This window comes from Podarcis raffonei, chromosome 2, assembly GCF_027172205.1.
Source record: "Podarcis raffonei isolate rPodRaf1 chromosome 2, rPodRaf1.pri, whole genome shotgun sequence".
In the NCBI taxonomy this organism is placed as follows: Eukaryota; Metazoa; Chordata; class Lepidosauria; order Squamata; family Lacertidae; genus Podarcis; species Podarcis raffonei.
In genome coordinates, this window is record NC_070603.1 from 74793929 (window position 1) to 74807130 (window position 13202).

Sequence of the window (13202 nt, forward strand, 5' to 3'; positions counted from 1 at the left end):
CAAGGAATTTAGTTGTTTGTCAGATAGCAAGAAGGAAGAAGACCGTACACCAAGGATTTTCTTCTCGGCCTGAGGAAACTCATTCCCCAGTTCCATGTCCTCGGAATGTCTTGCACTTACGTTTTTGCCTTATGTTGCAGATCTACTGGCCGCCACTCCCTGGACAGAAAGAAGAATGCTTTCGGAAAGGAAAAGACCCAGTGGTAAGTCACCCTGTAAAGTATCCTGATTAATTTCCTATGAGTTCGGCACTACTCTGATGACATGTTTGAAATGAACCTGCGACTTCTGGGGAAAGGCAGGCTGCATCCCTTGCTGACATCATCTTAATCAGTTCATCCTACTTCCATTTGGGGCAACTCCTCTATCCCTCTTCTAGCTTGTTCATGCTAGAAACAGGTTTGATGATAATCCACTCTTCTCAAGGGATCCAGGGAATTGCAGTTCTGCTGAGTCAGTCTAGGGATAGCTGACTAAGATTTCTTAATACCCCATCAAATGTCAATTCCCAAGATTCATACTAAGTCACCTTGGCAATTATTATATAACACTAATAAAAGTTTGGAGAACAGAAGGCTAGAGGCATAATACATATTCATGACTGTAATAGAATGGGACGCTGGTGATTAGTATTCATAACCTTGAAAGAAAAGTTAAGAATTAGGTTGTTTTAAGCTCACTAAGTATGTGACATTTTATGAAGGCTTTATCACATTTTAATTGTAAGAAAACTTGCCAGTTTTAATGAATATAGATTGGGAACCAGTCCTCCAGGCATTGTGTTCTTGATACGTCCATGCATAAGCATCACATCTTTACAGATTTTACTTGTTTGGGCTGTTAGAAAAGAAAGCTCATCACATGGGAAGGTGAGTAGCTTGAGGGACAGTTCAATGTTTAGCTCCTGCCGGTTGGATTTTGGAAGCATTCCCATGGATAAGTGCACATGAATATGTTTTGTTGGAATGAGTCATCCATGCAGCTTGTAAATTGCTTTCGAATATATGGGATGGAGTGGGGGGTGGGGTTATAGAAAGGTGAGTGTCTACACGTATAAAGGAATGAACTTGCTTCAAGGCTCTTTGTTACATTGTTTTGTGAACTGAAATCTTTTTTGTGTTTGAAAGCACAGTTCTAATTTGAGAATAACTGCCCAGGCATCTCTCTCTGCCCCCAGCTCCATCTTGATACCATATATCTGAAAACTGGTCCCCACCTGCACTTCGATATTCATCTATCAAGTCAAAAAGGGAAATTTTTTTTAAAAAATGATACTACAAAATAAATATATTGTATGGTCCAGTCTTCCCCAGCTAAAGCCAAGTTCACATATCCGCTCACTGCTAGATGCATTAGTTAGCTTACATTTTAGACACAATTGTTTTCGCAGGCATGGGAAAGTGGAAGACTTCTTAGGGAAAGAAGAATCTTAAACAAGCAGCAGGAAACTTCGTGCAGTGTTTGGGTACCAGTTATAAGTGGAGTCACCTGAGATGCACCAAAGGGTATCACACACTGAACTATCCAAGGTGAAAGAGAGTGACAATTGTGTGTTTTTTTAAAATATTATCAAATTTTCAAGCAATAAACATAATCATATCAAGAAAAATACAAGTGCATTAGAAAATTAAGAGAACACAATATTTGTAAAGCATGTCTAGTGTAACCCCATATCACAGATTTTGTCACTGATGCATATTACAAAAGGATATCTCACTCAAACATAATATGACAAGTTTCCCATCTCCTAAGTTAACAAACTACAGGAAAGGCTGATTGGAATAACCGTTCTTATTAAAAGCAGAAGAAAGAAAACGTCAACCTGCTGATATCATCATTACCAGAATGATGGGTTAAACAGGCTGCCAAAATCCTTGGGGGTGGGGGGGGGGGAGGAAAGTTCATATAGATGTACCAGATGTATATGAACTTGGGTAAAAATGACCAGTGTGTTGTTGGGCTAAGTTTGCTTCCCCCTCAAGAGACATTACAAGGGAGATATGATTACATAAGGAAAGCTGTGCAGAATCAGACCAAATGTTCACCTGGTCCAGCATCTTACTTCAGCATTGCTCTAGGTTGATTGTTCTGTCAGCACAAGCTTTCCAGCTTTCCAGATGGAACAATCTCCCTTGTCTTCCCCCATGCCTTGTTCTGGGTGTTCTCCCACCCCACAACCCAGCTTCAGGGATTAAAGGGGGTTCATGGGGGGAGGAGAGGGGACAGAGACCCAGAATCCTTTGAGGGAAAGAATCTGCTTTGAATGTGCTTTAAAGGTGTAGTGTGTATGGTGACTACACTACCTGAAAGACCATAATTTCCTGCATGAAGATGCCCACATATTATAGTCATCAGGGGATGCCAGGACATCTCCTTCTGCCCTCATTGGATACATTCAGATGCCAGGTTAAATAACCCCACTTGAAGGTGTGTGTATGTGTGTTTTAAAAAACCATATATTGTGGTACTGTTCATTGTTCTTGCTTTTTTTGTTTTATTTTCTTACTGCTGGATTGTGTTTCTTTTGTTTTAAGATATTTTGACTGCAATCCACCCCAAATACCTTATTTGAGTAAACATGGGATATAAATGTTTTATACATAAACAAATACATATGTGGTATATTTATATTACTTTTCTCATAGCTGCAGTGTTTTCCATTCCCTTACATTGCGGGTGAGAAATCTTTTGGCTCTCCAGATGTCATTGGACTACAACTCCCATCAGCCCCAGCCAACACAGGTCCAGGTGAGGGATGCTGGACATTGTAGTCCAGCAGTATCTGGAGAGCCACAGGCTCCCCCATCTTTGCCTTGCATAGCTTACCCTCACCACTGCTCTGTGAGGATTACTGGGAGGGAACTGACAGTGGATGGCCCACAACAACCCACTGAGCTCACAGTTCAGGATTTGCACCCAGTCCTCTAAGTCTGACTAGGCAGCCACTTGTGTGGACAGAGCCCGGGGAAAATGTTAATGGGAGCTTTTCCCGCAAGGCTCCTTGCACATTTTACTTTCTAGCTTTGCCTATTCTTTACATATCACTTCACAGTCACGCAAGTAGTTACTTAGAAAACATGCTCTGAAACAATGGGGACCCTGAGAGGCCTAAGAGGGGATCTGAACCCCTTGCTGACAGTCCATCCCAAAGTAATTGCTCCCAAGAGTGGCCATCACTCACTTCGATTTCCACATGTTTATTTTGCAATCTGTCACCAATGGCTGCAGCCTTTCGTGTAGCCTTTTAAAATTCCAGCTCCTTGCTATTTTAGTGGGTAACTTTTGCAGAAACAAAGCAGGGAATCCTCTGAAATGAAGCATTTAGCTACACTGAAGGGCACTACAGTATCCGGGTTCTTAATATGGGAACTTGACCCATGCCACACTGCAGGGAACAGAGCAATGGAAGTAGTCCTTAATTATAATGCCTTTTGGGAATACACTTACCGCCAGAGGTCCAATTATCTTACGGAAGTGAAATGCCTTTGCTGGCGCCATCCCACAAAGGCACCCAACTAGAAGGTAAGCATCATTGCCGTCAGCCATTCTTCCTGTTGGTTATACTGAATTTTCATAATTCATCCTCATCACTGCACTGTGAAGATTACTAGGAGGGAACTGAGACAGACAGACAGTGGCTTCCACAAAGCAATCCACCAAGTTTTGTAAACTGTAGATTTCTGTACTGTACCTTTCTTTGATTCTTCTATCGATAACACTTTGTGACTTTGTTGACAACACTGCCCGTTCCTTTGCTTTTCATTATTTATTGCCTCTGTGAGCCGGTACATGACACCCAGACATTATGCCCTCATTTATAACCACTGGTTGGCGCTTCTCCCTCAGTGCTCCATTGAACACTGAGAGGATCTGGAAACTAAACATTATGAGGAACAGTTGAGGAAGCTGAACATGTTTAGCCTGGAAAAGAGGAGAGTGAGAGGAGATATGATAGACATCTTCAAATATCTAAAGGGCTGAGCAAGCTTGGTTTCTTCTACTCTGGAGGGTAGGACCCAAACCAATGGATTTGAGTTACAAGAAAGCAGATTCTGACTAAACATCAGGAAGAACTTTCTGACAATAAGAGCTGTTCAGCAGTGGAATGGACTCCCTTACAAGGGGGTGGATTCTCTTTCATTGGAGGTTTTTAAGCAGAGGTTGGATGGTCGTCTGTCATGGATACTTTAGTTGAGATTCCTGCTTTGCAGGGATTTGGACTAAATGACCCTTGGGATCCCTTCCAACTCTACGATTCTTTGATTCTAGGATTGTAGAATACAGTGGTACCTCGGGTTACATACGCTTCAGCTTACATACGCTTCAGGTTACAGACTCCACTAACCCAGAAATAGTGCTTCAGGTTAAGAACTTTGGTTCAGGATAAGAACAGAAATTGTGCTCCGGCGGCACGGCAGTAGCAGGAGGCCCCATTAGCTAAAGTGGTGCTTCAGGTCAAGAACAGTTTCAGGTTAAGTACGGACCTCTGGAATGAATTAAGTACTTAACCTGAGGTACCACTGTAGAGAAATCAAGCCAACCAACTGAGTGAATTCTAGTTACCACAAGTGGCTGCATCATGAGCATAACATTTTGCATGTCTGTTGACTGATAAGGAGAGGGACAACAAGTATTCCTTGCTTTCAGGTGCTACTTTTAACTCTGGTTCCCTCTTGCCTGAGAAAAACCAGTTGCTCCTGTAGTATGTTTGTGAGACTAGGAGTGTCAGAAGGCTTCTCTAAGCACCATAATTCAGCTAAATGGAAACAGAGATTAATCATGGTTGACAGAATTAAATAGACTCATTAGAACTCCTCATGCCACTAGAAAAACAGTAGTAGTAAATGCTAAAAGAAATGGAAACATGGACTTCAGAGCCAACTTTCTTATTATAAGGGGAGGAGAAATGGGTGTATGAAAGCAATTAGATTATCGGCAGTGAACTCTGGTTGTTTATCTGGACTAAGGACCTTGGTAATTTGATGCTAAACTCCTCTATTTTGGTTTAGCTTAACATAGCAAAAGGTATATTAGGACTCCATTGGAATATAGTGTTTCCAACCTTAAGCTTAAAAATTTGAACTCTTTTAAAATCACTTATTCTTTCATGTCACAAGTTATTAAAATTTACAACATGGGAGCTCTTATCCTGCCCCATTTCCAGTATTTTCAATTTTTGTTCCTATTTTCCTCCAATATGTTAGAAAAGATGGCAATCCAAGAAAGAAGTCAGGATGTGAGAGGTTAATTTAAGACTCATTTTTGTACAAAAGGTGCACTATCTGAATACTTTAATGTTGTTAAACCTGCCAGCTTTTAATAAATCACAGTTTATGAAACATTGGGAAGGATCATCTTGACATTGCAAAATTTCACAATGTGAGGAAGAATGGTATGAAAAACATGAACACCTTATGGAGGTTGTTTTGAGAAATAATGAATTTCTTTTGAACACGTTCAGACCTCAACCTTTTTTCCTTGATTGTGATTCTGACTTTTGTGAGTGTGACACTTCCCTGCCATGAATTAGACTTGTGCTTCACTTGCTATTAATCCCTGTATAGTCTTAACTGGGTACCAACTTTGGCCTGGCTTTGAACCCATGTACTAAAAGCAGAGGGTTATGTAACCCATTATTTCGTTCCCTTGAGGTTTGTAATTTATTACCTAAAAAAAATAAAAATAAAAATTGGTACAGCTAAGATGGATAATCAGAGATAGGATATAGCATGTTCTATTTGATGGGGTGATGCAGAGTAAGAAGGCCAGGATAGGAGTGGGAGTGACTAAGCATCTGTTTTTCTACAGCAATAGATGTGGTTCCTTCTGTGTGTTGTGAGATGGATAGATCTTTAGAGGCCATTGGAATCTGGAGGTGCCTTCAGCAGTCTCCCTGACTTCTCTGTGCTTATCTGCCAATTCTAGCTGCTCCGGAAAAGGGAGCAATTAATCCAGGCCAGACTTGTGAATGGTCATTTCTCATCCTGCTGTGTAACTAACTAAACTTCCTTTTTAAATGACTACTTTGTCCAGATCAAGGTTGTATGTCTCCTTCATTTCCTGCCATTGTCCCTCCCACCACCACTATTACATTTTGCCCTATATCTCTATCTGAATTTGAGAGCAGCTGAAATTAGGTTCCTTGCTGATGTTCCTTCTTGGGGACAGAACATAAGGAGAGCCTTGCTGGTTCTGGTCCAGCATTCTGTTTCCCAGAGGGTCCAGCCAGATGCCTATGGGTGCTCCTAAGCAGTGCCCAAGGGCAATAGTCCTCTCCTGCTATTGTTTCCCAATATCTGGTATTCAGAAGCATGGTGCTTCTGACTCTGGATATACCAGTATACATCCATCATGAGTAGGTAGCTATTTAACATTCTGTTATGAAAAGTTTTGGGATATTTTCTGGAAGCTATGGGCCACACATGGATTGCTGCTTATGCCATGTGGCTGTCCTGATGGTTTTGAGGAAGCAAGTTTTGAGACAAGACTTATTTTTGCAAAAGCCATGTTGATTGTTTTCCAGCTAGACTTATCCTTCTGAATGCCTGATAACTGTATATTTAATTATGCTTTCTACCAATTTATCTAGAGCAGTTGTAGATACCTGACCTGTAATTTCTCAGATCACCCTTTTTTAAACGATGTGTTACTTTGACCACTTTCCAGTCTTCAAGTACAGAGGCCAGTCTTCGGTACAAGTTACATATTTTTGTAGGTGATAAGTAATTTCATATCTGAGTTCTTTTGAGAACTCTCAGATGAATAACATCTCGATTCAGTGATTTGTTAGTTTGTGAGACAGGCCTAAAACATCATCTCTTGTCACTACTATTAGCCTCAGTTTCTCAGACTCCCTTCCTGAAAATGTCACTTTAGGTGTGGGTATCTCCCACATGTTCTCTACACTGAAGATGGATGCTAATAATTCAGTTTCACTGCAATCTCCTTATCCTTCTTTAGCACACTATTTGACTTTTTTTAATGTTGTTGCCAAACAGCTTCCCTAACCACTTTCCTGTTTCTAGTATATTTGATTATTTTTATTGTTGGTGTTAATGTTTTAGTAATATGCACCTCCAATACCTCTCTCTCTATCTCTGCATTCCTGATGGCATTTCTTTTGCCGATGTTTGTGTTCCTTTTTGTTCTCATTTGGGTAAAACGTCCATTACCTAACCATGCTTCCTTGTTGCCTCAAAGAGCAAAGTGGAGGTGGATTTCCTGGGTGAGAGGCAGTCTGGAAGACTTGGTGGAGTGATGAAGGGCAGTGAGAGCCGTTACATTTCTGTGTTAAGTGTGAAACGCCATATAATGTTAGTTTATAATTTAAGAGACATTCCCTTATTTTAGAAAATTGGCTAACCCTTTCATACTAAGTTGTGGACAATGGCCCACATTCTCATGGAGTTGTTGGAGCAGAGGAATGACCAAGACTGTTGTACAAACTGATGACTGAATTTGCAGGTTACATTACAGTTTATGCCAGTCTTCATTCTGTGTTTTATCCTCATTGACACAAAATTATTACATACCAAACTTTAAAATCACATACAGACACAGAGACATGGCCAAATAGCTATCTAACAAAGCGAGTGTAAACTGGCAATGCTTGGTTGGGGTTCTGTTCTGCATCTTGGTTTCTGATCAATGGTCTGGAGGCAGCTAGTGGCCTCCTGGAACGAACCCAGTACCTTGGCTCACGATCTAAGCTCCCATATTTCATGGAATTGGAAGGAGTCTCAATGTTTGTGCATGCCAACAACCTGTAGCACTGAAGTGGTATTTGTCATTCCCAAACTGTTTGTTCTAGGGCCCATTAATTAATACGGAATCTGCTTTCCTTTAAACTGCCTCTTAGTGTTATTGTCTTTGCAGGCAGAGGGCAATTATTCCCTGTCCTTTTCGAGGAACTCTTTTACATCGTGTTGCCCTTTGGAGGACATCTGACTCTCAGCAATTTTATTATAACTCTTGGGATTTTAATTGTAATTTTATGATTTAATCCATAAATCATGTATATAGCATTCTTAAACATAAATAGCTATTAAAGTGACTTACAGTGACTTTGATACAGATCAACAGCAAAGGAGTTCAGAATCAAACTGGGGGAGAAGCCTCGCGGATTTCTTTTAAAGATCGATTCTTCGACAGTTTCGTGGTTTGAAGTAGGGGTAAAGAGGTTCTGCGTGGTTGTTGTTTTTTAAAAAAGTTGAAGTATTGTCAAGCCTACTTCTTGGAATTTCTAAATAAAGATGCTGTTTCTAGCCCTATTGTGACAGTTTCTTCCTGTTTTCTGCTAACCTAACAACACTGTTACGTAGCATATATCTTGGCTCATACAGGAAATCAGGGCACAAGGCAATATGAAGACCTCACTTCCTGGCCTGAGTTGACCATACAATGGGATGGAGGCAGAGGGGTCACACGTGTAGTCTGATGAGGGAAAGGGCTTGCATTGGCTAGAGTAGAGCGGCAGGGAGCGCGGGATACGTGCCAAACGTATTTTTAAATTTTAAAAAGCAGGAATTTACTGCCCACTTCCACAATAACAAGGAAGGCCTGATGCCTAGCTGGACATAATACAATGGGGATTGGTCACGTGAGCTTGGAGAGAGGAATGGACCGTGTGACTGTAAAGGTATTTGGCATTGTTCTGTGCACTTGCATGTGGAACCAGATTTTTTGCATCATTGTGATCCTTAGAGGATTGGAAAACGCTATAGGGTTTACATCTGCATGTATCCCTTCCTGCTATTTGGATCCTAAGCGTAGGGTGGGGAAAGAGCTGACGTATCCCAGGGCTCAGCATTGTTGCTGACTTTGACCCAGAGGACAATGCTGGCAAGTCCAATATGACACCCGCTTTCATTCTGAATTGTTTTGGCTATACTGCCTCCTTTTCTGCTATAGTCATTATTATTTAATTAGTTAGTTAATTAAACTTTTTTAAAAATCCCACTCCAGCCAAAAAAGGCTCCCAGAACAGTTTACAAATCACACAAAAAACCACAGAAGAAGTCTGCTGGATCAGGCCAATAGCCCATCTAGTCTAGTTTTCACAGTGTCCAGCTAGATGCTTGTGGGAAACCAGCAAGCAGGAAGAGAGTCCTACTCTCAGGCTTACCATCTAAAAAATACATGAGAAAAAAAAGGGAGAAAGCAATAAACAAGCTCAGGTTAAAGTTCTTAGACACAGGTTGCTCTAAGAACCAACTGGTCTCTCAGCTGCGTTGATGGAGAGACCTTGTATACCTTCTCTGCTCTGATCTCAATGTCCATCCTGTCATCACACCCACCCACCTTTAACCAACTTTGATCATTGCTAAAAGTTGATTTCTGTGATGCACGTGAAGCATCATGAATCCCAATCGTTGTTTCTTTTCCAGACAGAATGTGCCAACTACATCAGAGTGCTTTACCCTTTGAACCGGACACACTTATTGGCCTGTGGAACAGGGGCTTTCCACCCAATCTGTGCTCTTATCTACGTGGGACACCGAGGAGAGGTAAGGAAGGATGTCCTTTCCCCCCTTTGCGATAATGTTAGCCGTGTGACACAATAAATGTATGGTGTGGGAAGATCTGGCATGTAGAGGAATGCAAAGGCATGTGGTTCCCATCACCGAAGACTTAAGAGCAGGGCAGGTGGCAGGTAGATCAGGATCTGCTGGTAGATGGGCAGAAGCAAGTTTAACAATAGTAAGTAAAAGTTTTAAGTGAAGTATCTGCCGTAGCCAGACTTGAGCTATTTGCTTATCTCTTAACCTTTGACTATATCTTTGTTCCAGTGTGCTGGCCACTATGAAAGTTCTGTGTTAGAACCCCTGGTCTACTGTAACTCAGACATAGATTTGTGTCTGTAATACAGTGTATGTTTTATGAGGTGTACAGGTAATTGACTCTGTCACTGAGCCCATATCTTATGGGATGTCTTAACTTTTCCGTAGGTAGACTGTTGCAGAAGAATATAAGAAGAACTCTGTGGAATCAGGATCTAGCTCACCATTTGGTTCCCCAAGTGTCAAACTAGGTGTTTATGTGAAAACAGATGCTGGACTAGGTAGATCAGGAGTTGGAAGATGGAGGGAGTTTTTACAGCCAAGATCTTTATTTAGCCACCCACCCTGCGGGACATTTTTGACAGTTACCTAATGTCATTATGACGTCAGGTGACACCTTCAGAGGGACTCACTAATTAGCGCTGAAAGTGACCCCCTATGATCAGCTGATTGCCTCTGGCAGGACAACTTCAAAGGGCTCACTACAGGCACCCAGTTTATGTAATTGCATTCAATTTGGATTCAAACCATGCCTGAAAATGACCATTATTTTCTTTGCAGAGGAAAAAATACTTGAATCCAAACTGTGCCTGGAAATGGACTTTAAAGCAGCTTGCAGTGAGCCCCTTTGAAGATGCACTGTCAATGAAAGCATACCTTCAAACGGGTTTTCTGACAGCCCTTTGACCACAGGAACCCACACACAACTTGCCCCAAATGCATTAGGGAGTTCCCCAATGGAAACTGCTTAGTGTAATCCTACCCATAACATAGAGAACAATGAAATTAGTGGGAGGGGGATGAGGACAGGGCCATGGGATCATCCTCTCTTTCTCCCTCAATGCATGATGTTTGAATGACTGAAGTGTGCTCTAGTCTCAGGAACTTTCTAGCTTTGCATTTCCTCAACAATCTTTCCCAACCATACATTTATATTGCCCTATTAAACAGAAAGGCTGATTTAAGTGCTTGTATTTCTTTAAACGGGGGGGGGGGGGGGGGACCGACCCTTGTTACCCAATAAACTGGACTGTAATATCAGATGCACTTAAGTCTTCTTGTTGTTATGGGTTAATGTGGCTGGACTTGTGGAATTTGTCCAACCATGTAAGCATCCAGGAAAGAAATGGATTTTGGGTCTATTAATCTGTCAGGCTGATTGATGCTCTACTGTGTATCCGACCCCAGCTCATACGACCTCTCCTTTCTGGTTGTTTTTTTTTAAGAGAAATCCACGCCCCCTTTATTTTTTGGACGCTCACTCCAAGCACATTCTGTTAGCTATTTGAAGGGAAGAAGGAACAAGAAGGATGGCTGTGTAAAAAGAAAGAGAGAGAGAGGGCGAGCCTAAAATGGGGGACAGAGCCAAGAACCAGGGAAGAGGCAGGTGAAATTGAGATCTCAACGACTGTGCTCAGAAGAGAAGCAGCATGTTCTTAATAATTTGCATTAAACCACCTGTCTCTTGGGGTGGGCAGACAGACATGAACACCAGCTATTTCTCTCCCTGTGCAACAATGCTTGGCTGCCTCATGTGAGAACTACAAGTATGGCTGGCTGATGTCACAACTGGAAGAGTCCAGAACATCAATTTTGGACTGCGGTTTTATTTGTCTGGTGTTGGGAGCTACTAACCATATTGCCAAGCTTCCTACTCCAAGCAAGGAAGGCCATTGTGCATGAGACATGGATCTCATTTATTAGCTCAACCCCTGTGGTTCTTTTCTGGGCTGATTCCTGAAGTTGTACAGTCTTTATGGATTTAGACAGTGCTTGCTTCCTGGTGGGATTTATATATATATATAAATATATATATAATTTTCCTCTTCATCCTGGAGAAGAGTGACTAGTGGGGTGCCACAGGGTTCTGTCTTGGGCCCGGTCTTATTCAACATCTTTATCAACGACTTGGATGATGGACTCAAGGGCATCCTGATCAAATTTGCAGATGACACCAAACTGGGAGGGGTGGCTAACACCCCAGAGGACAGGATCACACTTCAAAAGGACCTTGACAGATTAGAGAACTGGGCCAAAACAAACAAGATGAATTTTAACAGGGAGAAATGTAAAGTATTGCACTTGGGCAAAAAAAATGAGAGGCACAAATACAAGATGGGTGACACCTGGCTTGAGAGCACTACATGTGAAAAGGATCTAGGAGTCTTGGTTGACCACAAACTTGACATGAGCCAACAGTGTGATGCGGCAGCTAAAAAAGCCAATGCAATTCTGGGCTGCATCAATAGGAGTATAGCATCTAGATCAAGGGAAGTAATAGTGCCACTGTATTCTGCTCTGGTCAGACCTCACCTGGAGTACTGTGTCCAGTTCTGGGCACCACAGTTCAAGAAGGACATTGACAAACTGGAACGTGTCCAGAGGAGGGCAACCAAAATGGTCAAAGGCCTGGAAACGATGCCTTATGAGGAACGGCTAAGGGAGCTGGGCATGTTTAGCCTGGAGAAGAGGAGGTTAAGGGGTGATATGATAGCCATGTTCAAATATATAAAAGGATGTCACATAGAGGAGGGAGAAAGGTTGTTTTCTGCTGCTCCAGAGAAGCGGACACGGAGCAATGGATCCAAACTACAAGAAAGAAGATTCCACCTAAACATTAGGAAGAACTTCCTGACAGTAAGAGCTGTTCGACAGTGGAATTTGCTGCCAAGGAGTGAGGTGGAGTCTCCTTCTTTGGAGGTCTTTAAGCAGAGGCTTGACAACCATATGTCAGGAGTGCTCTGATGGTGTTTCCTGCTTGGCAGGGGGTTGGACTCGATGGCCCTTGTGGTCTCTTCCAACTCTATGATTCTATGATTCTATGATATATATATAATTTCACACACACACACACACATTAATTATAAAATATGTGGGTGGCATTTCCCTCCCTCCAAGCTTTTGATTTCCCTCTGAGCCGTTGCTCATAAATCAAGCTGGCCTTAGCAGGAAGGTCATTCAGCTTCACCCTGTAACCCCTCTCGCTTGGGAGGATTTGACTCGCAGAAGCTTTTATTGAGTGCATGAGAGAAAGGACCCTTTCAGCACAGCTGTTCATCGTGAGCAAAAGGGATGATCGGACTGTCCCTCTGACATCTCACCCCATAACCATATCCGGCAGTGCCTCCCCCCCTTGCTAAACGCTCGTGCTGATTTAGCCACGGTATTGAGAGGCATACCAAAATACAATTGGGGTCCTGTGCTGCTGCTGCTGCAGCATGTCAAAAATTTAACAAGGCCTAGCCTTGGCCTTATACTGGCCTGCAAACTGCACTGGGGAACAACCCTGTGCTTGGGTGTGGGTGGACAGTTGCATGATGAAGACATTTAATTAGGCAGCTTGAAGAGGCTGCTTTGTCTGGCCAAGTGGATAACTGGCAGGAAGGCAGGAAAGCACAAGCTGTTCCAGGCATTGCAAAGCAG

The 13202-nt window shown here is 42.2% G+C and overlaps 1 protein-coding gene across 2 annotated transcripts in view; it reads left to right on the top strand.

The window, feature by feature from the left end:
- SEMA3G (semaphorin 3G) overlaps positions 1-13202 on the top strand; it is an 85572-nt gene that overhangs the window by 36484 nt on the left and 35886 nt on the right. For both annotated transcript variants that reach the window (XM_053377512.1, XM_053377513.1), the window contains exons 3-4: positions 141-203; positions 9387-9506. In XM_053377512.1, the coding sequence (XP_053233487.1) occupies positions 141-203; positions 9387-9506 (183 nt within the window). The remainder of the gene's footprint in view (positions 1-140; positions 204-9386; positions 9507-13202) is intronic.